General features: G+C 36.4%; 2 protein-coding genes across 9 annotated transcripts in view; one reads left to right on the top strand and one right to left on the bottom strand.

Annotated features, from left to right (window-relative positions):
• Positions 1-8,116, bottom strand: part of LOC150101194 (RING finger protein 11-like) — a 52,944-nt gene extending 44,828 nt beyond the window's left edge. Inside the window, exon 1 of the mRNA XM_090401117.1 lies at positions 7,358-8,116. Within this exon, the coding sequence (XP_090257243.1) occupies positions 7,358-7,468 (111 nt within the window). The 5' untranslated portion in view covers positions 7,469-8,116. The remainder of the gene's footprint in view (positions 1-7,357) is intronic.
• A 109-nt stretch (positions 8,117-8,225) lies between these two features.
• LOC150101193 (uncharacterized) overlaps positions 8,226-26,148 on the top strand; it is a 178,812-nt gene continuing 160,889 nt past the window's right edge. For 5 of the 8 annotated variants that reach the window (XR_016549122.1, XR_016549123.1, XR_016549118.1 and 2 more), the window contains exon 1: positions 8,226-8,472. The gene's annotated coding sequence lies outside the window, so the exon portion shown is untranslated. Of the gene's footprint in view, positions 8,576-9,065; positions 9,150-26,148 lie in introns of those variants that run through there. The other 3 variants (XR_016549120.1, XR_016549119.1, XR_016549121.1) reach the window with 3 other exon arrangements.

Below are 26,148 nucleotides of genomic sequence, written 5' to 3'. Positions count from 1 at the left end.
TTTGGGTACTTATGGTTAAGCCATATATATATTATTATTATTATTAAGTACATTATTAAGATATAATTATAATTATATAATTATTAAGATCAGTTGTTTGCAGATGATGCAAAGTTGGGACGAACCATAAAGAGTAGTGAAGATGTTGTGGCCTTGCAAGAAGACTTGAATAAATTGAGTGATTGGGCAAGCAAATGGGGATGTGAGTTCAATGTTGCAAAATGTAAGGTTTTAAAATTTGGAAAACAAAGATGGGATGCAGAATTTATGCTTGGTGAGAATATATTGTTGGAAGTAGAGGAAATAAGAGATCTGGGAGTGATAGTGGATAAGGATCTAAAACTTAGGGGACACATCGCCAAAATTGTGAAGACAACACAAAGACTTCTGGGAATGATGAGGAGGACACTGATGTGTAGAAGTAGGGAGATTCTTGTTCCAAGGCTTTGATTAGGCCACACATGGACTATTGTGCCCAGATTTGGTCACCTGGTTTTCAGAAGGATGAAGAGATGTTGGAAAGGGTCCAAAGGCGACTGACTAAGGTAGTTTCTGACCTCTGGAATGTCGAGTATGAGGAAAGATTGAAAAGATGTAATTTGCAGAGTCTAGTGGAGAGAAGGACGAGGGGAGATATGATAGAGACCTACAAGTTGGTAAGGGGTTGTTATAGGATCAATGGTGGAGAAGTTCTACAGAGAATAGTGGGAGATCAGGGGAGAACCAGAGGTCATACCTGGAAACTGCATAAAGAGGGTGTGAGTAGGGGGGTGAGAGGCAGGTTTTTTTCATGCAGAGTTGTGAATGATTGGAATGCCTTGCCTGAGAGTGTGGTGTCTGCAAGGAGTTTGAATGTGTTTAAGACCCAGTATGATTAGATGTGTGTGAGATAAAAGGACCTCCTAGATGAGTCTTTGACTCCATGAGGTCTTGTTTAATAATAATAATAATAATAAGTCACCTCCAGGGAGTCCAAGGACTCATCGAGAGAGGGCATCTACTCTACAACTCTGCTTCCACCACTCACAATCCACCAACTGACTGCAATTACACCAACGGCATCTACAGCTGACCACCACCACTAGTATTTCCACAGACAATCACAAACATCCATGCCCACGGCGGGATTCGAACCCACAGCCTCTTGACTGGATAGCGGACACGCTAACCACTCAGCCAGCCAGGCTGGCTGAGTGGTTATATAATATATATATATATATATATATATATATATATATATATTAAATATTATATATTGTAACTTGTATTTACTCATATTGTAGATGATTTAAAATCATAATTTTACTGACTAGGAACACCGAGATAAGATAAGATAAAAATTTAAATTAAAACACAACTAGTTTCGGCGTTCCGATGAAACTATTTGTGTTTTAATTAAAGTTTTTATCTTACCTTATCTCGGTGTTTCTAGTCAGTAAAATTATGATTTAAAAAAAAAAAAAAAAAAATATATATATATATATATATATATATATATATATATATAAGAGTATGAGCTAACTCTGTGGTGATATTCTAAAGATCTGATTTGTTTTCTGATAGAATTTCTTTTTGGTAGAGCCTCTGCTACTAATGGCTCACGCAAAAAGTTAAGCAAGTTTGAGCATGGTTAGTAGTTGGAAGGGATTTTAATTGTTCGATGCTGTTGGCACACTCTCCCTCGATGAGTCTTTGGACTCCCTGGAGGTGTCACATAATAACAACAACATGGGTTTGGTAAGAGAGAGAAGTCATGATAGCAATTCAATTACGCTTTAGAAATGGATGCCGAGTACTATTGACAAGAGCGAGATGGGCTATGTACTGAGAATTATTAAATTTTGGGAATTATCACTATCATCAAGGTTTTCTGCCATATACCCTCACAGTGAGCACAAAGGAGAGAGGAATACACTGCAATTAAACTTTCATTATAATTTCATAGCAACAATTTTCTTTCATACTGTCTATTATTCAGATGTTTTCTACCTTCTAAAAGAGTTAATTATATAAATCTTATATACTTATAATCCTTCAATGAGTGGGAATCATTAAAAAAACATCTACATATTTGTACTTCTTTGTATTAATTTATGGATAGTTTATACTCCTTCAATCAATGGAAATCATTAAAAAAAAACGTCTATATTTTACTTCTTTGCATTAATTTATGCCTGACATACCTGTTTCACTAATCTTTTCTCCACGATTTTGTTTAAATGACCATAACCTTAGGTCTTCCTTACAAATTCGTGAATACCAATAATGTCAAGGTATTTAGCAATGGCATCTGTTCACTACTCCAATGTCCGTGCGGTTAGCCTAGTGCCTTTGCACTTAGTGCCAGCAGGCAACCATATGCGTGGGGAAGAAGTGTCCTGGGTTCGATTCCCGTCGCCGATGTGAGGAGCTGAAGAATCTTCCTCAGCCATAGCCAAGTTAGTTGGTCTTTGGCGTGGACAGCAGGGTTTTTTCCCCAGTTTATCTGGGGTTTTTCATCCCGCAAGCAGGCAAACTGGCCCAGTGAACACACATGAATTTACAGTCGTAAATACTTAATCCCCCTTGAGGGGGCTCAACTTGCCACAATAGGGATGGGAGAGAAAAGGGAGGAAACTCCATATGAATAAATAAATAAATACTACTCCAATTTTCTTTATAATCCTCATATCTGTGTATTCAGATTGATTGTTTTATATAGAACTCAACTCTCAGATCCATATGTTAAAATTGCTTTAAGCACTTGTCTTGTATGCTGCTAGAGTGACTTTCTCCCTGACATGTACTGTAGACATTTCAGTTGATTTTAACTTGAGTTAACTCATGTTGGAGGTTTAACGGATTATTAACTAGCATTGGGAAAGGATTAAAAATTATTTTAATTCTTCCAATATTTTATCTCAGTCATAGAAACGCTGTCAGGAAGTTCAATATCTGAGATGTAACAGAAAGACAAAACTAAGTGAAACAAATCTGGGAAAGTGTAGGAGACATAGGTTATAAAATGGGATATCGAAGGATTAATGTTGAAAGCTTTTTTTTTCACTTGGTTATACTATAAATTAAAGGTGCCAAGAAATTATATTCTTGATTTAATCCTTTATCCAAGTGTAAGCAAACAAAGTTTGCACATGAAGTATCTTCATGACCAGGTTACTTGTATATAGAAGCTAATGACTTCACATTGATTGCCTTAATATCCCATAATGCACAACACACATCCTTTGGGGCATGTACAATGCTATGCATTATGGGAAAAGCCACTCACTACCCAGACCAGTTCTGACCTTTATTGAGATCTCATCAGTGGGAACCAGACCCAGAAGGAATACCAGGGTTGAAGTAATGCATGTCATATTTCCTATATACAAGTAGTGAAATCCAGAGTAATTTAAATAAGATGATACATCTTTTCGCTGCTTGTATATAGAAAATATATGACTTCTGCATTACTTCAACGTTCAACTTCTCTCACTGATGAGACCTCAATAATGGCTGGCCTGGTTGGCCGAGTGGTTAGTGTATCTGCTCTTCAGCCAAAAGGCTGAGGTTCAAATCCTGCCATGGGCATGGATGTTTGTGATTGTCTGTGAAAATAATAGTGGTGGTGGTGGTGGGCAGTAGATAGCGTTGGTGCAAATGATGAAGGTAGCTGCAGCTCATTGTAGTAGGTGGATTGAGTGGTGGCGACAGTTGTAGATTAGGTGCCCTCCCTTGATGAGTCATTGGACTCCCTGGAGGTGTCATGTAATAATAAGAAAAAATACAGGTCAAAACTGGGTAGTCACCCTTCCCATCCCTTCAGATGTGCACAGCATTATGAACACCCAAAAGGATGTATGCTGTGTATTATGAGATACTAAGGTAATTGATGTAAAGTCATTAGCCTCTATGTACAAATAGCCTAGTCGTGAAGATACTTCACATGCAAACTTTGTTTCCTTAAGCTTGGATAAAGGATTAAACCAAGAATATAATTTCTTGGTATCTTCAACTCAAAGGTTTAATGTTTCCCAAATTTTGAGAAGTTTCTTGCATCTGTATTTATTTAAATTAGTCTCATTTCTGATGGCAGCTGCAGATTCCAAAAAACAGTCTTCCTTTTTTATATTTGCTCTGATGGAGCATGGTGATGTGTTCCCATTGAATGGTATCCAATGCAGAGTCTGCATGACAAGACTGACCACAGTCATGATTGCCAACGTATTTTTTGCACTTTTCTATGCAGATGGTGGATGATTTACCTGTCTGTACATAGTATGCCAACTTGCAAGAGCAGGGCATTTAATGGAGCAGATAAGGGTAGTTAGTTTCTGGTGGATCTTAAAGGCTGTGCAGAGGGTGTATTTCTTTAAGGACCTGGCAATTTTTCAAATAAATCTTAAACATGGGAGATAATGATGGCATTCCTGAAATCTTTTTTGAAGATATGGTTGTGAACTGGTGCAAGGATTGATTTTTTATTTTTATTTTAAATTCTGTAGGGTAGCCATTAGATAGGTAAGTGCGATGTATATAGTTGAATTCTGTTGAAAGAGAGATTCACTGGAACAAATATTGTATGATAGAGTTTAATGATTCCATATTGTTGAGAGAGTGAAAGGAAGATAAAGTCACTGTCATGTGTGCAGCAGAGCACTCTCCTGCAATGAGTCTTTGGAGGTGTGATGTAATAATAGTAATAAGTCTGTGAATGTATGTGCCTGTGTGTGTATGGGTTTCCTGTATGTTGTGAAAGGGAAGCGACCATTAGGAAGATGTGTTACTAAAGTGTCTAGGAGGTAGACTGATGTTAGTTTCCTTTTCAATCATAACATGGATTCTTGGATGTAGACTATTGAAGTGAGAGAGGAAGGAGATGTATCCGAGCTATGAGAACAAATAGAGAATACATTGTCTACATATCTTAGCCACACAGAAGGTTTAAATTATTATTATTGTTATTATTATCCAGCCTCCCTGGAGTCAAGGACTCATCAAGGGAGGCTATACATCACCCATACCAGCTGTGATACCTTCTCTTAAACTCATTCACATAGCCTCCGTAGCTCAGTCGGTATAGACTAAGCCCTTTGGTCAGAAAGACCTGGTTCGACTCCTATCATATGTGTAGGAATGTCCATGGCCTGAGGAACCCTTATTTGGTCTCTTTCGACCAAAGATGAGTTAGCTGGTCTCATACGCAGGTAGAAGATTTTTTTACCCAGAAACTCAGGTTTTCCGTCCCTCAGAACAGGCAAATCGGCCCTGTGAACAAACACGGATCTATAGTCATAAAATATATATACTTAATCTTTCATTAGGAGGGCTCAATCTATCCTAAGGGATGGGGGAGAAAGGGGAAAATACCATATGAATAAATAACTCATTCACACTAGATGTACTCAAAACTTCAACACGAAAACTGTTTCACTCACTCATAGTTCTATGAAGGAAAAATCTAGCTCTTACCATTTCTTAACTGGACACAAACTAACTTCCACAAATGTCCCAATGAAAAATTTTATCAACTAATATCCTATAATACCCTCTCGAAAGTTTACAGACCTCTATCATGTCATCCTTCTTTCTTTAGTCTGAATATCTGTAGTCCACATCCTCTCAATCTTCCTGTAATTCCAATATCATTTTTGTAACTCTTCCTGCAGCCTTTCCACAGCTTCTTTATCCCTTTGGAACCCAGGAGTTCAAATCTGCACACAGTAATCCAGGTGTAGTCATATGAAGGCCTTGTAAAGAGGCAAATTAACTATATCTTTAAATGTCAATGTTTGTTTCAACATCACAATTATCCTCTGATTTGTATTTTAAATGTTTGTTATGTGACCTTCGAACTTTCTACTTCCAAGCATAATCTCATCAATATAATATGCTTGGATATTACATCACAGCAAAGTTCACAACTTTACACTTATTAACACTGAATTGACAGCCATTATCATATTCCCACACTTCCAGCCTATTCAAATTACCCTGTAAAAACTATATATTAGTATTAGTAGCATCTCTGATTGCCCTGCTGAACTTTTTTGATCATCAGTAAACAATTGAAGATCTCCTGTCAACCCATTTCAAATATCCTTAATGTATAGATTAAACAATGATCCAAGAACTGATCTCTGGAGCTCACTGATGGTCACCTTAAATATGGAAGATTCACATTCCAAACCAATAGTTTATATTCCAATCCCATATTCTGTAGTTTATGCAACAGCTTTTCAAAAATATTTTAATTAAAATAGTTCTTAATATTTTCTCAGTGCTTTTAATACTCATTAAACCTCTAACATGGAGGCGAGTGACTAAACATCAAATTGCCATAAGTGCTGGGAGGAAATCGTGTTAGAGGTTTAATGAGTATTAAAAGCACTGAGAAGCTATTTCACACACAGACCTTGTTTGCAAGTGCTTGAGGAAATGATAAAAAGACATCTTTTTATCATTTCCTCAAGAAGAACATAATTCTTGTCAAGTATGTCAACTTAAAAATGAAAGTATGTCAACGTAAAAATTGCACAGAAGCCAAGGGTAAGCACAGTAATTCAATTTATTTCATATTATGATTTGTAATGCAATGATTTCAATTGTCTTGCCAACCATTTATAAATGATTCAAGCAAGAAAACATTTATGTTAGTTAATAACAGCAGCTGTACTAGGATGTAAGGTAGAAGGTAAATGTACTAGGATGTAAATGGAAAATGACATTATCATATAGTAGCCAGGAATTTTAGTCAGTAAATTAGTTTCAAGTTCATACTTTACTACATGGGACTGACTGGTCAATAAGCCAAAGAAAAATGAATATGTATGAATCTTTATATGTTTACTGAGAAAATTTTAAAAATTACAAGTTCACACTGACAGGAATTTTAATTCGACTGTAAAAGTTTTCTTTTTTAGGAACAGAATTATTCATGAAACTAACATAGTCTTTAATTGAACAGCACACATCACTTACTACCTCCTCCCTATAACTTACTGGTTTCAAATAATCCCATTCTATATAGTTATGTTTCCTCTTTTTCTTTTTTTTTAATTGGCAGTTTCAAGTGCTTTATGATCATGCCACAGAAAGGTAACCAACTAAAGAATATGTATGCATGTATATGTAATGTAACTTGATGTTAGGATTATAAGTTGATCATGGTATGAGTTAAGTAGTTTTTTTGGAATAATAATAGGTGTAATAAAATATCTTATTTTGTTCACCTATATGTGCATAACAGTTTGAATCAATATTCTTGCAACCCTTTTTTTTTACAGTTATATCAAAAACACTCACTAACCCCAACCAATAATAAAAATAAATTTAACTAAACGATTTATGGGCAAAGAGGAACGAAATCTCAACTTACTTGATAGGGTGGCGGTGGACCCAGCTGATCTGAAGAGGATTCACGGGCACTTTGATTTTCTCTTAGAAGAGAAATGTCATCAGTTGAAACAGATTTCAAACAATTACCCATTCTATATAGCTATGTGTTTCCTTTTTTTTTAACTGGAGTTTTTAAGTGCTTTATGATGATCATACCACAGAAACGAAATCAATTAAAGAATTTGTATGTATATACGATGAAAAAGAATTATGTAGATTTCATCATTAGATTAAAAAAAAAAATCTGATATCTGAAGAGCATTCAGATTTTAAAGATCGAAAATATCTGCAATTAGATACCACTACCGTTGCTTTTGTTGAATTTCTCAGAATTTTTCAGCAAAAGCTCTACAATGAACAAAAAAAGAGGATAAATTTATATACACACATATAAAGAATTTTAGTTTCACATATTATATTAACGCTTTTTGGGTCGTTCATTATTCTTTTGTACTTTCATAGTACTGAAGTACATGATTGGCACTAATCCTTGAACCACTCTTTGTTATTTACATGTTCAAGTTTTCAAATCAAAACGGGTGGTCAAAGCATTTTTTTAAAAATAATATAGAGGATGAAAAACAATATATTCCACAAACAAGATGGAAGGCAATTCCGATTACTGCATAGAAATCATTAAGAAAACAGCACAGCGAATATTATTGTCTTATAAAAGAACAGCTACTAATTACTTTCATAGTGGCAACACTTAACTTTCACGCTTGTTTTACAGCTGACTGTTTAAAGGAGCCTATCTCTTATCCTATCGGGATTGCTTTGTTTATGAATACAGCATCAAACCCGCCTGCTTCGTATTTTATAAGTGATGTAATCAGCAATCCTTTCCAAGATGGAAAAAAGAAATTAAAAATCAGATGTGTTGATAAAATCATAAGTATTACTGTCAAATATATTATATGTGACGATTTTATATAGAAATGTGAAGAACAATGGCAATGACTTATGTATTTGGTATCATTTTAAGTTTATGCTGTGGATACCTGCAGTTCTACAAAACTACGGTGAACTTGTGAAAATGTATCTGTTTGGTTTGTGATTATAGCATAACGACGGCTTTTGTTGGGCGTCTAGCTGGTAATTTCAAATCCCTGTCGTAGGAAACCAACTTCTATTACCGTTTTATTGGCTATGTACTTATTGTTTAATGACAATAACATTTTCTTCGTCTTTCGCGCGCGTATGTTTGCATATATATATTATTATTATTTATAATTTCATGTCACCGCCAAGGAGTCTAACAATATAACTGTATTCATATTCCTCGTTGCATGCTAAATAGCAGTACAAATACTACATTGTTCGAGATGGTAGCCAGTTATGTACAACACGACTGGAGAAAGCAGAAATTATTAAGACCTTTACAGTACATCTTGAACCATCCAGGCCTTTGGAATTCTAATTAAGCGGCTCTTTCTTAGTAGATTTTTTCCAAGTAGCAACTGATTTGCTGCTAATCGCACAAACAATTCGGCACAGTTATGGCACGAAGTCTTTGTATGGATTTGTTAGTGATAGTTCCGTGGGGGAGGAACAGTGAAAACTGACATGTTAAATTGCAGCAAGAATTTCTTATTATTTTAAATTATTTTTACCTAAACAGGATTCCTATCATTCCCAGTTTACATACTTGCATGCAAATTTAACATTCAACACTTCGACAGGGGTTCTGCCTATCAACTTATTGCTTTAGATCTTATTATTGTTATTATTATGTGGCACCTATAAGCAATCCAGTGACTCATTTCAGGAAGGTACTCTATTTATTTGTGAACTTGTTTTATTTCTCAGTAAACACATACCTCGGATTATCGTTTATGGATATGTTCACATTTTATATTTCCATGTTGACTCCATCAAGCAGTAAAATAGAAGGTTCCCCCAGTTATTGAAAGTGGTATCAGTACTGGAATAACGACTATTATGAGACACTGAAGGATGTGATTTGTTGATATTAATGGACAGCTAAGAAAAATGATTGAAATGATTACCACATGTAGTGTAGGCTGGTGAGAGGAGTATTCCAACTTGATCAAGGAAATTATTAATGGGGGAAGGTTGTGGGATAAAACATAAGATCGATCTGAAAATTGTATACTTGAATATTAAGCATGTGGACAAATAGTTTAGGAAGAGATGCTTTACATTAAGAGCAGTGAATGAGTGGAATGTGTTGCTAGAAAGTATGGTTGCTGTAAAGACTGTGAATGAATTTATTATTATTCAGGACCTCCACTGAGTTATAAGATTTATTTATTTAGCATATGGCTCACAGATGAAACGTTGCCTTACATTAATTATTAATATATACGGACATAGTAATAGACATATGTACAATAATAAGACATAATACAGTCACAGTCATAAAAGAGATGCTCAAGAATAGGCTACAACTGTATGTTTAGGTTGATTATCCAGTCAACTGCACTTGGTGTAGCATGGATGAAGTCTGACAGGTTTCCACTGTATGCACGTTGGACACATTTTGCTGTAATATGATTGTCTGGCAGGGTGATCCACAGTCGCACCTGGGTGAGGCAATCATTCCCCATTTGTAAATGTGGTGTGCACATCTGTCATGATTGGTGCGAATTCGGTTAAGGGTAGACCAAGTTTTCCGAGGTAGGTCAAAACCTGAAGGTATCTGTGTTGGGTCCACTAATTCATGGAAGACCCATGTTGAAGTGTTATACCAGGACTCTTTCCACTTCTCCTTCATGTTGAAACTTGTCTCTGCAAGATTTTTTGCTGTTAAGATTGGAGGGTGCCTTGACTTTAGCCTGTTTATTTCTAGGTGTTGGATGTATTTGTGGATTGGAAGATTTTGGATTTCCATGATTTTGATATATTCATGTAGAAGAAAATTGGATGTGTGGAGTTGGGATGTTGCTTAGTACTGGGAGCCAGTAGGTTGGGGTTGATTTTACAGTTCCAGAAATAAGGCTCATAGTGGTGTTAAGCTGAGTATCAACCAAATACACATGGGTGCAGTTCAACCCATGTGAGCAGTATTCAGCTGCAGAGTAAAGGAAGCCAAGAGCAGTGCAGTAAAATGTTGTTGCTGAGGCACCCCAAATTGTTCCGCATAGTTTTTGCAGTATATTGTTTCTTGTTTTTAGCTTGGATGCTGTGTTAATGAGATGTGGTTTAAAAGATAGAGTTCTATCCAGAGTGACGCCCAAATATTTCGGGAATCTGTTGTAGCATAGCAGTTTGTGGTTTAAGTAGACCATTTCTTTGTTAGCCTGGTTATTGTTCAAGTGGAAGCATGAAACTTCTGTTTTGCTAGGATTTGGGTGTAATCTCCATTTGCTGAAGTATTCATCTAGGACTGCAAGGTCGTTTGTTAGTGTATCTTCCATTGTAGTAAAATTGGTGTGTCTGGTGGCTAGAGCAATGTCATCAGCATAGCAAAACTTCTTGGAAGCTGTATTAGGCAAATCTGTGATGTATAAGTTAAAAAGGCGGGGAGCCAGAACTGACCCTTGTGGTAATCCATTATCCAGTGTTCTTTGTGTACTTTTGTTCTCGTCCATACACACTTGAGTTATAAGAGTCCAGCTTAGACAACAGTCTTCAAACCACTCCTTTAAACTCACTTACTGCTCTTTCTCTCAACTAAGGCATTTCATCCGTCATATCATTTGTAAACAATGATATCTCTTTGCATTTAAGTCAATGACAGCATCATTGACTTAATGATACTGTACTGACTTAAAGGTTGAGCAGTAATGGTGCCAGTACTGAGCCCTGTGGAACTCCACTTCTTACCTTCCTGTTTCTTGTTAATTTAGAAAGCTAATTTCTTATCCAATCCAATATCTAAACGTATCCACTGCAACTTGTAAATATTACACAGCAAAATGTAAGGTCTTGAGGTTTGGGAAACATTGATGGGACTTCATACTCTATGGGAAGAGTTATACTGGAGGAAGTAGGGAAGACAAGAGATCTGGGATTGATAATTGATAGAAACCTGAAATTTAGGGGACATATTGCAAAGGTGGTGAAGGTAACACAGAGGATTGCTGCAATAATGAGAAGGACACTGACCTTCAGAGATAAAACAGTTATCATTCTGTTGTATAAGACCCTGATCAGACCACACTTGGACTATTGTTCTCGGATTTGGTCCCCAGGATGTCTTCTTCTTCTTCGTCTATGATCTCTTATGCTTTTAAGCGTCAGATTTTGCCAAAGAGATTTCCATGCCGTCCTGTTTAAGGTTTGTTGTTTTACTTCTTTCCAGTTAATTCCCTTCTCTTCCAATTTTTCTTTAATTTCCTTTTGCCAACCTTTCCTGGGTGCCTATGTTTCTTTTTCCTATTTTCTGGCTTTCGTATACAGTTTTTGCTATTCTTCCTTCTTCCATTCGATTAAGATGTCCAAACCATCTCATTTGGGCTTGTGTCATGAATTGATTCAGAGGTGCAACTTGAAAGCTGTCTCTTATGGTTTGATTTCTTATTCAGTCTAGTCTTGTTTTTTGTGCCACTTTCCTGAGATATTTCATTTCAATTGTTTGTAGTTTATTTCTGTTTCCTGTTGTTAAACACCAAGACTCACAACTGTGTTAATGTTGGTAGAAACACTGAACGGTACACTGCCATTTTGATATTTTGGGTGACTTCTTTCTTATCTAGGACTGAGCCTTTCATTGCATAGAATAGCTTTGTTCCCCCTCTTATCCTGTTGTTAATTTCTGTGTCTAGTCTACCATCTTCTTGTATATATGATCCCAAGTATTTAAAGGAGTGGACTTGCTCCAGTTGGTGATTCTCTATATTTATTATGTGTTTTTGTTGGTTTCTAGATATGATCATTGTTTTAGTTTTGTTTATATTTATGGTCATATTCCTTTTCTTTGTTTCTTCATACCAAATGTTGATATTGTACTGCAGATCTTCAGCTGTATTTGCTAGAATCACTACATCATCTGCAAAAGCCATATGTGTAATCCTGGTTTCTTTCAGTTTCCTGTATCCTAAGTGGAATTTTTTTGTTTTTGTTTGGCATGCCTTTAAAATTTCATCCATTACTACGATGAAGAGAAGAGGGCTGAGGATACAGCCTTGCCTCACTCCTACATTTGTTTCAAATTCTTTTGATCTATTATTACTGGTTCTTACATAATTTCTATTACTTTTGTAGAGGCTTTCTATGGCTGCTATTAAGTTATCTTGTATCTTGTTTTTCTTAATGTTTGCCATATTAAGTGTGTGGGAACACGATCGAAGGCCTTTTCAAAATCTATAAAACATGAATGTAGTTCTTTTCCATATTCCAATGTTTTCTCTGATATTTGTCTAAGACTGAAGATAAGATCCTGTATGCTTCTATTTTTTCGAAAGCCATATTGCATTTCATCCAGTGTGTCCTCTATTTGATTCCTAAGCCTCGCTTCTAAAATGCAGGTATATAATTTTCCTGGAACGCTTAAAAGCGAAATTCCTCTATGGTTTTCACATTTGCAGTTGTCTCCTTTCTTAAATATAGGGGTTAGATTATTATAACTACTTCCCAGTCTTTGGGAATAATTTTCTTTTTCCATACAACATTGAATAGGTGTAAAAGAAATTTTATGGCTTTCGTTCCTAAATTCTTTACCATTTCTGGTGTTATTTGGTCATGGCCTGCTGATTTGCCCAGTTTTATTTTATTTATTGCTGCTAACAGTTCATTTGCATGAATTTCTTCACTCTGATCTTCTATTTTGCTTGTGTGTCTTGCTCTTAGGGTGCTATTTTTTCCGTGTCTGCATCTTCCAATAATTCTTGAAAGTACTGTTTCCATCTTTCCATGATGTCTTCGGAATTTGTGAGTAACTTTCCATCCTTATTTTTGATAAAATTTATGGGGCATTCTTTCTCTGACCTCATTCTTCTTAAAACATTATAGAAGAGTTTTTGGTTTCCTTTAAAATTTTGTTCTAAAGTATGTCCAAAGTCTTCCCAGCGTTTTCTTTTCTCTGCTTTCACTAAGGTTTTAACTTTATTTCTTTGGTTGTTGTATAGTTCTCTATCAACCTGCAGCTTTGATGTTATATATCTCTTCCATAATTGCTTTTTCTTTTTAATTTCTTCTTTTAGTTCTTCAGTCCACCAGGGTGTTTTATGTTTCTTCTGTTTATTATTTAATGATACACCACAAATTTCTTTGCTTGTTTCTAGAAGAAGTGTTCTGAACCTGTACCATAGGTTTTCCAAATCTTGGTCTTCATATATCTCTTTTTCTACTTCTTTCATCTTCTCTTCTATTTTACTTTTATACTCCATGGCTGTTTCTTCTTTCTTTAGTTTGTAGTTCTTTATCTTAACATTTATTTCCTTGCTACTTTTTCTACATTTTTCAACTTTTATTTTATGGATTGTTTCCAATACTAATAAGTAGTGGTCACTGCCTATTTCAGGACCTCTCTTCTATTTTACCCTCTGTAGACTCTTGCATTTTTTGTATATTTCCAGTACGATCTGCTTATGATGGCGTAGTCGATTATAGATTTTTCGTTTCTATTGGGCTCTTCCCTGGTAAACTTATGGATTTCTTTATGCTTGAACATAGTATTCGCTATTACTAAATTATTTGTAAGGCAAAGATTTATTATTCTTTCTCCATTATTATTCCGGGTTATTTCTCCTTGTGATCCCAACACTTGTTTCGTTTCTTCATCTACTTGATTCCCTACCCGGCCATTAAGGTCTCCTAGTAGTATGATATGCCCTTGAACTTCTTCAATTGTTTTTTGTAAGAGTTCGAAGAATTCATCTTTAATTTCTTTATTGGCATTATCGTTTGGGCCATATGCAACAATTACAGTGAATACTTGGTTGTCTGATTTATAATATATAGTAATTGTCAACAACCTTTCGTTTATTAGTTGCCATTTAGTAATATATTCTTTGAGATCTGGTTTAATTATGCAAGCTACCCCTTGTTTTCCCCATTCTCTTGGGTTTACCCCTGAATAGAAAAGTATATACCCATCTTTCATTTTCTGGCAACCTTGACCTTTCTTTTTTGTTTTTGTGACTGCTAGCAAATCCAATCTTGATTTTTTAAATTCATCTATTAATTCGTTTTCTTTTCCATGTAGACTTTTAACGTTCCATGTTCCGTATCTCATGTACCTTTTTCCTCGCTTTGTCGTTAACCATTTAGGCAATTCGGCTATCTCTTTGTTATTTCTTTTAATGAGTGAAATTTTAAGGTGTACAGGGGATTAGTCTTCAGCACCCGAGTCTGGTGGTGGGGCTGCCACCTTCGAGGCCCCCAGACCGGCCTATGAGGGAAGTGCTATCCTGTTGGTCCGCGGGAGGTATTTTATTTCTCTCCTACCCTTCATAGTAAACTATGACGAGCCTTCCCCGATTCGCCACCAGGGGACGCACCCGATTGGGGTTACAGGTGTCCCCACACGGACCCCCAGGATTTGAAGGGGATAAATTAACTGTGGAAAGGGTACAAAGACGGATAACAAAGATGGTTTCAGGACTGTACAATGATAGTTATGAGGATTGGCTGAGGGGATGTGGACTGCAGAGTTTGGTTGATAGAAGAAGGAGAGGTGATATGATTGAGACTTTTAAACCGTTGAGAGGTGGTTACAGGGTTGACACTAGGGAGTTCTTTCGCTTGGTTGAACAGCAGGAAGGAGTGATGACAAGAGGCCATCCCTGGAAGTTACGAAAGGAAACTGTGAGCAAGAGGGTGAGGAGTGGTTTCTTTGCATGGAGGGTGGTTGAACCATGGAATGCATTGCCTGATGGAGTGGTGAGAGCGAGAACGGTCAATGAGTTCAAGGAGTGGTATGATAGACTTTGTGTTTCTTAGGGGGGGGGACCTCCCCTCGATGAGTCTTGATTTGATAGACTTTGTGTTTCTTAGGAAGGACCTCCCACTATGAGTCTTTTGACTCCATGGAGGCCTGAATATTAATAACTTAAATATCAATTTATTATATGGTGCCCTGTCAAATGTCTTGGCAGAATCCAGAAAAATAGCAGTACATGTCTTTTCCTCATCAACTGCTTTTGTTATTTGATTATAAAAGGCAACCATATTACTAAAACAACCTTTGATAAATCCATGCTAACCTTCATAAATATTATTACTCTACCCAATTCAGTATACAAGTTCCTACTAATTTTTCAAACATCTTGACAAGCAGAAGAAATGCAAACTATCATTTCATATCTCTACCACCATTATTATGCAGTTGCACCATTTTACCTTCCTTCCATTAGTTAGAGACTTGCTTGTTAGCAAGACTTTCGTTAAAAAGTCAGATCAATGGTATGATCACTTCCTTAACGCAGTCTCTTAAAACACGTGGCAAATCTAATCCATTCTTACTGCCTTATTGACATCTAGAGTGCTTACTATTTGAAATACATCCTTTTCATTCACTTCTAATCCTTCAACTCTCCCATTTTAAGACATGGTTAGTGCAATTTGTGTAGTAAATCTTGGATCCCATGGAGATCTATGATGATTTTCTAAAATGGAATTAATAAAATTACAAGTTGAATTAAATTAAAAATTGTAAACATATTAATCATATTTCCCCTGACTACATCTTTTTTTCTTGTTTAGTCAGTGTCATACTGTGGGGCAAGGATTTGCATCTGGGGAAACTTTTTTTCCTTTTCAAAACAATGATTATGACAATTATGATTTTCAGAGCCCTTAAAATTCAAAAGTAAGGATTTAAGACCTAGAAATTGACCAGATATAGTGTATTAGAAGAAATATGAACAATAGGTAAAGTATCAGTGAAAATCAAACTGTCGAATTTTTGGAGTCTGGCAAGTTTAATTCCATTCAAAGTGTGCTTCTGCATGCACATACTGTTTTCAGCAGCATCCTTGTTACTGCTAAAAACAGCTTTCAAATATAGTTTTCAGGATTGCAAAAACTCAGTCATTAAGTTAAAGATGCCAAGAAATTATATTCTTGGTTTAATTCTTTATCCACATGTAAGCAAACAAGTTTACACGTGAAGCATTGTGACAACTGTACTAATTGCATATAGAGATTAATAATTTCACATCAGCTGCATTAGTATGCCATAATGCTAAGCAAAATCCCTTTTCATGCTAATCATCATCCCTTTTGACTAGGATGATGATAATTATCACATTATTCTAGTCAAAAGATTGGAGCTATTAAAACCCTATTACATCATGCTCATGATATTTGTTTCACTGAAGAACTTTTGCAACAAGAATTGACTTTAATGAATCTTTTATTAAGAAAGCCATTAGCAGCTTTAGACAGCTAGTCTCTACATCTCCTGAGGATATCACTCAGATTCTACTCCCTTATATTAAAGGGATTTCTCAACATATAGCTAAAGTACTAAAATCTCACAATATTGTAGTATTCTTTCATCCTGTCAGAAAATTTTTACCTTCTTTTCTTTACCTAAAGACAAGCTTTCTCTGCTCATCTTTCCATATGTCTACCAGAACCTGTGGTTTGTCTCACTTTGGACAGTCTGGCAGATCTGTAACTATCTCCCATGAAGAACATAAATTTTACATCCAGTACTGTGACTCAGAACAGTCTGGCCCAGCAGAACATGCTATCTCGACTAAACATTGAGTTTTTTGGAAGAAAACTAAGCTTTTAGAAGTAGATTCCTTATGGAGTGCTTATGTGCAAGACCTTTCTACACCGACCTAACTTAAACAGATCTGATGGCCTTCAGTTATTCCCTTTATGGGAAATATTATTACATAATGTTTATGCAAATTCCTGATCATTATATTGTAATTTTTTTTTTTTTTTAAGTTGGAATTTTACTGACTGTTTGTTGTCCTATCAACGCTATAGTGACGCTTTTTGAAAATGATTATTATTATTATATGGGTATCTCCATGGAATCAGAAGACTCATTGCAGGAGACCCAAACTATCCACACAATCTATCATACCTTTTCTTGAACTCATTACAGACGAAGCACTCACAACTGAGTCAGGCAATGCATTCCGTTCGTTCACCATTCTCCAAGCGAAAAATCTAGTGCTCACACCCTTGTTAACCACACTTTTACTTAATTTCCAGGGATGACCTCTTGTTCTTCCACCTATCCCACTGCTGAAATATTTCCCCTGCATCAATCTTATAAATAAAAATTTTAATTTAAATGTTTCTATCATATCCCCCCTTCTCTGCCTATCAACTAACTTCTATAATCCACAAACTCTTAATCTATCAATGCTGGGAGCATTCCTTACCACTCACCAACTTGGTCACTTTCCTCTGAATCTTTTCTACAACTTCCCCATCACCAAGGAATCCAGGCGACCAGACCTGAGCACAGTAATCCAGATGTGGACGTATTAACGCCTTATAAAGAGGAATAATAACTTCTTTATCTGTGCATCTTAGTGTGTTCTTCAATAACCAAGTAATCCTATGAGCTATTTTTGGACACCATAGCAATGTGCCCTCTGAACTTCAACTCCCTATTCACTAACACTCCCTCATCAATCTCTCGGAGTATCATTTTACTGATGTGGTATACAGCTGGTAATCTTTTAATCCCAAAATGCATAACTTTTAACTTTTCCACATTGAACTGACATCCATTACCTTTTTGCCCATTTTGCCAGCTTATTTAAATCATCCTGCAAGCTCTCTACAACAGCTTGGTTAGTTATTTTGCTATGTTAGTGACAATAATGGTCCAAGCACATAGCTTTGAGACACACCACTGGTCACCTGCTTCATCCTGGACTCTGCTCCTCCATACACTACTTTTTGGTATCTGTCCATGAGCTATTCTCTTATCCATATCACCAATTTAATATCCATCCCCATTGTCTTTAATTCTAATTTTATATTGTGTTCCATTAGCAGTGTGATGAGGATGCCTATGCTATATAGGCAAAAATTTTGCAGCTAATAAATTTATTTCACATACGTTTAAGTTCCTGTCCTTAATTTTTCTAAGTATGTCAACTTATATACCTATATTAATGCACTCTCTTTCTCCTATTTGCTAGTGTCTGCATTCCACAAACTCTGAATCTCTTCTCATAATCTATATGCCATAATCCTGATGTCATCTTTGTTACTCCTCTTTATCCCCTTTGAATCCAGGAGGCCTCATCTGCATACACTAGTCCAGGTGCTGTATTAAGGCCTTGTAAAGAGGCAAAATCACTTCCTTGTTTGTTTTGACATCACAATTATCATCTGAGTTGCATTCTCAGTTTTTGCAATTTGATCTTCGAACTTCAGTTTCCCATCCACTATAACTTCAAGATCTCTAGCCTCATCAATTTCTTGTAACATAATCCTGCTAATATAATATGCTGTTATCACAGCAAAGTGGATAACTTTACGCTTACTAACAACGAAGTGACCACCATTATCATTTGCCACACTGTTTCAGCTTATTAAAATCATTCTGTAAGCGCTGTATATCAGTAGAATCCGTGATTGTTCTGCCTGTCTTTGCATACAATTCAATATCTCCTGTCAGATCTCTTGAAATATCATTAATGTATAGATAGAACAATAATGGTTTAAGGACTGATTCCTGGAGTATACCACTGATCGCTTTAAATCTAGTAGAGTCATACCTCTTATATACCACTTTCTGATACCTATCCATCAACCACTCACTTGCCTGAGTAAATAGTTCATATGGCATATTCTGGTAATTGGACCACATTTTTTTTTAATAAGCTATATAAAACACAATGAATTAATAAAAGACCCGACAAGTTTCATAAGTCGTTTGACTTGCATCTTCAGGGGTAAAAGGTTAAAACACAAAGAAAAGAGAAATTATTAGTAATATTTCATACTATACAGTTGTAGCCATCTGACTATTCATAAAATTAAAAATCAGAATGCAGATGCAAAGCAGTGCTGAGTTTAAACAATGCTGGATGATGCCATGTTCCTGTTGTTCATGTTCATAATGTCCGAGGTCTGATTGGGGTATATTTTTTATTAAAGCTGACCAAACTTGGTGGAGAATTAATCCTTGATTTTTATTGTATTGTGTTGGTATTTTAAGCATGTTTGCAGCTTCTTTAAATTTCCTTATGTAACAGTTTTTTTCTATGTACGACATGTTTCATGTTTGTTTTCTGCCAGAGTAGATTGTGGCCGGTGGAAGTGGTATGGAAAGCTAGACCTGATTTGTGTTCTTTTCTGTTTTGCACATCCTTTTGGTGTTCATTCATGCTAATTTCCCAAGATCTTCCTATCTGTCCTGCGTAGCAGATGCTGCAAGAACAATAAATTTTGTAAACACCTGGTTTTTTTGAAGGATGATGAGGAGGTTTCAGGGGATGTAGAAATCTCGAAATTTTTTCCAGCGGCAGAAAGGCCATTTTAATGTTATATTTGTTAAGTAATTTAGCCATCTTGTCTGTAACATTTTTGATATATGGAAGTGTGATAGCGTTTTTGAAATCTTGTTTCTGAAGATGCTGGAAACCATGACTATCAAAAAAAATCCTCCACACACCTCCTACAAGCATCTCTCAGAAACAAGATTTCAAAAATGCTATCACGCTTTTAATAGCTTATTAAAAAAAATAATGTGGTCCAATTACTGGAATATACCATGTGAACTTCTAAACCACAGAAACCTCCACTTACAAATAAATAGTTCATGTTTCAATCCCATTCTCCAGTTTATGCAGCCTTTCAGTTGCAGTGTCCTATCAAATGCCTCAACAAAGCCTACCAGTATATCCATTCCCTTTATCCATCTCATTTGAAACATTTGGCTGAACATTCCTTATTATGAAATATGAGCAAATTGCTAAACGATGGCCTCCCTTTAGTAAACTCATATTATTCTTTGCAAAATATAGCTTGTCTGTCTATCCACTTCTGTATGCGATGTCTTATTAACTTCTCCAAAATCTTGACCACCAATCCAGAGACCACCAATCCAGAGATACTGATAAGTTAGTAGTTAGAAACATTGGTTTTTGTACCATACTTGTGCAACAGAACTATCATACACTCTTTCCATTTCTATAGTATCTTTTCTGAGCCGAGACTCAAGTTACAGAAACATGTCAAGGGCCAAACCATTTCGGCTGAGCATTCCTTTAGCATACATGCTTTGACCCTATTACAGAATTGATATCCAAGTTAAGCAACAGTTCCCTCATTCTTATGCACCTCTATCCCTTAATTGAGTATAGTGGTGACACTGCACCATGTTACATACACCTGGTCGATAGATCTTAGTGAAGCAACTACTCCTTATTTGAACAATTTCATCTTCTTCTGTATTTACTAGTTATTCTTCCACATTCAATTCCTTTTTACTTGCAGCATAGCATCAGATTGCTTTTAGCCTGCACAGCCAGTATCTTTTCATACTCTGATTTAGCTTTCTGTACGATACTTATAACTGTTCTGCATGACTTTATATATTTCATAACTCCTCTCACTCTTATTCTCATGATATTCCTTCCACATCATCATCTTCTTATGGATCTCTTGCTTAATAAGGTTGAACATCATTTCACTCCCACCCTATTTGTTCTTTGAACTCTAGGTATACATTCAGATGCTACATCATTTAAGCACCTTTTCATATCAGTTCTGATGCATTGTTGATATCCTTCCATTCGGTAACTGATACCATTGGAGTTTGTCATAATTTCCTGCTTTGTAGTTCAGCATGTTACCTGTTAAGAATAAAGAATGAAACAATGTAGAAGAGAAACCTGAGGTTTCTCTTCTACCAAATCAGTGTTTGGATAATTTAAGTCACCCATATTGATAACTCAGTTAGTACCAGGATAATTTGGTGATGCATTTCATTATTCCCATTAACTGAACCACCAATTCTATTGCAACACCCACCATAAATTAAAGATACCAAGATATACTTGGTTTAATTCTTTAGTGTAAGCAAACAAACTTTGCACTTGAAGTATCGTCAGGACTGGGGCAACTCATGGTAAAGATGGTATGACTTCCCTTCACTTGCCTTAGTATCCCATAATGCAAAGCACATCTCCTTGTGGGCATGTATAATGCTATGCATTATGGGAAGGTCACTACCCAGACCAGTTTCAACCTTTATTGAGGTCTAATCAGTGGGAGCCAGACCCAGAGGTGATATAATGCTGTGCATTATGGGAAGGGTCACTACCCAGGCCAGTTTCAACATTTATTTGAGGTAACAACTTTCCAACATCAGCGGGAGCCAGACCCAGAGATGTGCCAAGGACTTTGACAATTGACATTTATGTCTTTAGGAGTAAAGCAAGATGCTTTTCATATTCCCTGCTATCTGTTGCGGTTACAGTGAGACTAAAATTTATGTGCAGTTTGCTCACCCTGATTGTCATGGAGATTATGCATTGCTATAGGAGGTTAATATAGCTTTTGGTCTTCTATGTTTGAATATGTCTGTTGCCTCGTATGCTGCAGCTTGCTGAACCAAATCGTTGGGGTGTATGGATGTCTTTAGGAAGAACTTAGATGCTAAGTAGTGTAGGAAAGAGAAAATATAGGGAATATTTGTATCTATGAAGTTGATTGTTTCTAACATACCATGGGGCGTTCAGAATCATTCTCATGCACTTGTTCTGTACTCATATTTTGATAATGTTAGTATTAGAGGGATGGCTACAGGCTGGAGAGGCATAGGTGATTATAGGACGAATCGTCATCTGGTATAGCTGCAATTTGATTCTGTTGCTGAGCTTGCTATTTCTATTAATTAGTGGATAGATCTGAGCGATGGCTTTAGATACCTTTGCACACGTAGACTTAACATGTTGGTTGAAAGATAGCTTTTTTGTCAAGAATTACACCCAGGTATTTTGTTTCTGTCTGCCAGGGAATTTTAGTATTGAATAGTAACAAATCTCCTGCAGGAGATATTGGCCTTTTCGAGAAAAGAATGGCTGAGCTTTTTGGGGGGTTGACTTCCAATTTCCATTTGGAGAACCAACTCTCCAGCTTTAGAAGGTTTTCTTGAAGCTTTCTGGTAATGAAGTGGGGTCGGAGAGATCTGGTTAGTATTGCTATATTGTCCGCATACAGGGCCAAGATGGAAGACATCAGATTGTGTGGGATGTCTGACATGTATATAGAAAACAGCAATAGAGCTAGTAGGGATCCCTGCGGCACTCCAGCAAAGATATGGCGCTGGGATGAGGTAGAACCGTTAATTTTGACTTGTATTGATCTATTCTGAAGATATGAATGGATTAGATGAACCATTTTTAGTGAGATACTGGCTGAGATAAGTTTGTATAGGAGTCCGAAATGCCAGATTTTGTTAAATGCTTTGGATAGGTCTAGGAAAACAGCTCTTGTGCACTGGCACCAGTTATAGTTGGTGGTGATGTATTTCACAATTCTGTGGATTTGCTGGGTAGTACTATGGTGTTGCCGAAAACCAAACTGTTCTTTAGAGAGGATGTTTAGGTCATTTACTGAGGTTTGGAGTCGTGAGAGGATGATCTTCTCCGCAACCTTACCCAGGATGGAGATAAGATTAATTGGACGATAATTTTGCAGTAGAGATGTGCTAAGGCTGAAGTAATGCAGAAGACATATTTTTCATATACGGGTTGCCAAAAGGTGTCACACCTTATTATTATAATACTCTGGATTAGAGATAGTTATTTGTTGAAAGTTTTTCCACTTGGTTATACTATAAATTAAAGATACCAAGAAATTATATACTTGGTTTAATCCTTTATCCAAGTGTAAGCAAACAAAAAGTTTGCACCTGCAGTGTCTTCAGGTCTGGGGCAACTCGTGGTAAAGGTGGTATGACTTCACATCACTTGCCTTAGTATCCCATAATGAAAGCTCATCTCCTTGTGGACATGTATAATGCTATGCATTATGGGAAGGGTCACTACCCAGACCGGTCTCGACCTTTATTGAAGTCTCATGAGGTATCTATAATTTATAGTATAACGAAGTGGAAAAACTTTCAACAACTAGCTATCTCTAATCCAGAGTATTATAATAATAAGGTGTGACATCTTTTGGCAACTCATATGAAAAATGTGACTTCTGCATTACTTCAACCTTGGTATCACCTCTGGGTCTGGCTCCCACTGATGAGAACTCAATAGAGGTTAAAACCTGTCTGGGTAGTGACTCTTCCCATAATGCATAGCATTATATATGTCCACAAGGAGATGTGCTTTGCATTATGGGATACTAAGGCAAGTGATGTGAAGTCATATCACCTTTACCACAAGTTGTCCTAGTTCTGAAGATACATCAGGTGCAAACTTTGTTTTCTTACCCTTGGATAAAGGTTTGGTTTATAGTTTATTTGGCACAAAGACAACACAGGTCATGTTGTGCCATACTAATGGTTACAATTATACATAAGCAGTTACAGAAAATTGTAAATATATATCTGTACAAAAATCTAGTTCCACAAAGCAGCATCTACAGATAAACAGAACTGCTGCAGAGGGCACAGCAACACACAAGGTCAGAGGTTATTACGATAGTACAAAAATAGTTAACAATATAAGTTAATACACAAAATACGCAACACCAAGCCAAGGAATGCAGTATCTACATTTTACAGCAGTAGAAAAATAGGCAAAAAATGATTATTATACAATATGCACGGATGAAAATTAAATTTAGCAATGCAGTATAAACAGAATTATTAGAACGTACACAAATAGACAAGGTGTCCTACAGCAATACATGATTAGTCAGAAAATAAACTAATAAATGTATGCTTAATATTTAATAATAATATTAAATATTATTATTAAATATTAAATAAAACTAATAAGTGTTTAACTTAAATTTTGTATGCATATACAAAATTTAAGTTAAACAATGCAGTATCTACATATTAACAAAATTACTGCAGAGGTTTCAGCAGTACATAAATAGATAACAGTATAGGTTAACATATGCATATACAAGTCAAGGAAAGCAGTATATACCTATAGTAAGATTACAACAAATGTTATTATACTAATACATAAAGAGTCAGAAAGGAATTATTATAGAGTTCTTTCACTTGGTGGAACGGCGGGAAGGAGCGATGACAAGGGGCCATCCTGGAAGTAACGAAAGCAGGCTGTGTGCAAGAGGGTGAGTAATGGTTTCTTTGCGTGAAAGGTGGTTGAACCTTGGAATGGATTGCCTGAGAGAGTGGTTGGAGCGGAAACGGTCAATGGGTTCAAGGAGTGGTATGATAAACTTTGTGTTTCCTAAAAATGACCTCCCACGATGATTCTTTTGACTCCATGGAGGCCTGGATAATAATAATAATAATAATAATACAGCATATATGCATAAAAATTAAGTTTAGCATTGTGGGGTGACACAAATATACAAGCTCAAGGCCTACAGTAATACATAATTGGTCAAAATTTAAACTAATGAATAACATGTATGTATAATATAATAGGAGAATGGAATTTCTAGAATTCTTGAGGGACAAATGTCTTAGGCAACATGTAACAGAGGGAACAAGAGGTTCAAGAGTTTTGGATTTGATTATAGCATCAGAAGAGTTGATAATAACTGATTTGACATTTCTCCCACCACTTGGAGAGAGTGACCATATGGTTTTGACTTGGAAAATGAATAGACATGCAGGAGTATCAAAGAGACGGGAACTTATGCGGAATTATAATGCAGGTGATTATAATAGTCTTAGACGTCAACTTCTTGAAGTTTCATGGAGGGAGGAATTGGAAGGCCGGAATATCATTAGTGTGTGGGAAATTGTGAAAGAATATTTGTTAGCAGCAATGGTAAGTTGTATACCACGAGTGAAGAAGAGGACACAATTTGGAGTAAAGTGGATGACAAACAATATTAAACAGGAACTGCATGCAAAAAAGAGGCTATGGAAGAGATATAAGGAGACAGGTGAAGAGAAGATGCATGAAGAATATAAGACAGAGGCCAGAAGAGTGACTAGTGTGGTAAGGAAAGCAAAACTGGAATATGAGAGGAGATTGGCCCTAAGATCCAAAGAAAATCCTAGGAATTTTTTAGCTATGTGGCTAGTAGGAGGAGAAATGACTGTGGAAGAATGATATTGTGGGATAAAAATGGGAATAGAGTGACTGATGCAGAGGACATAGTGGAATTGTTCAACGAACACTTTATTGGGGTATTTCATCCTAGAGGAGTCAGTTTTAATGCTAGAGGGATAGGTCTGGTTCGAGTTTTAGTGGTACAGGAGGAGAGTGTGTTTCAGATACTGAGTACTCTGGATGTCAGTAAAGCTGTGGGACTGGATGGTATTTCACCACGAGTTTTGAGAGAATGTGCTAGGGAACTGACAGTGCCCTTAACCTGGCTTTTCAATGAAAGTCTGGCTGCAGGAAAGGTGCCCAGGAATGGAAGGAAGGTAAGATAGTGCCATTGCATAAGGGTGGTCACAGACTGGAAGTGTCTAATTATAGGCCAGTCTGTGTGTCATCAGTAGTTTTTAAGATCTTGAAGAAAATAGTGAGGGACCGTATACAGCATTGAGCAGATGAGGTTGACTCTCACATTACCTGTGAGAGTCAACATGGATTTGTGAAAGGGCGCTCTTGTTTTAGCAATATGCTAGCCTTTTAAAATAAAGTTACGAGAACATTAGATGAGGGAAAGGCATATACTGTAATTTTCTTAGACTTAGCGAAGGCATTTGACAGGGTGCCACATATCTGAGGATTTAGATTTGATTTAGTTTAGATTTGTTAAGAAATTGTGGAGCGCATCCAAGCCCTCCCACGATGAGTCTTTTGACTCCATGGA

This window comes from Typopeltis vanoorti, chromosome 12 (genome assembly GCF_054136105.1).
Source record: "Typopeltis vanoorti isolate ZY-2024b chromosome 12, IOZ_Tvanoo_1.0, whole genome shotgun sequence".
NCBI classification, from domain to species: domain Eukaryota; kingdom Metazoa; phylum Arthropoda; class Arachnida; order Uropygi; family Thelyphonidae; genus Typopeltis; species Typopeltis vanoorti.
This window is presented reverse-complemented; position numbering and strand designations above follow the sequence as displayed.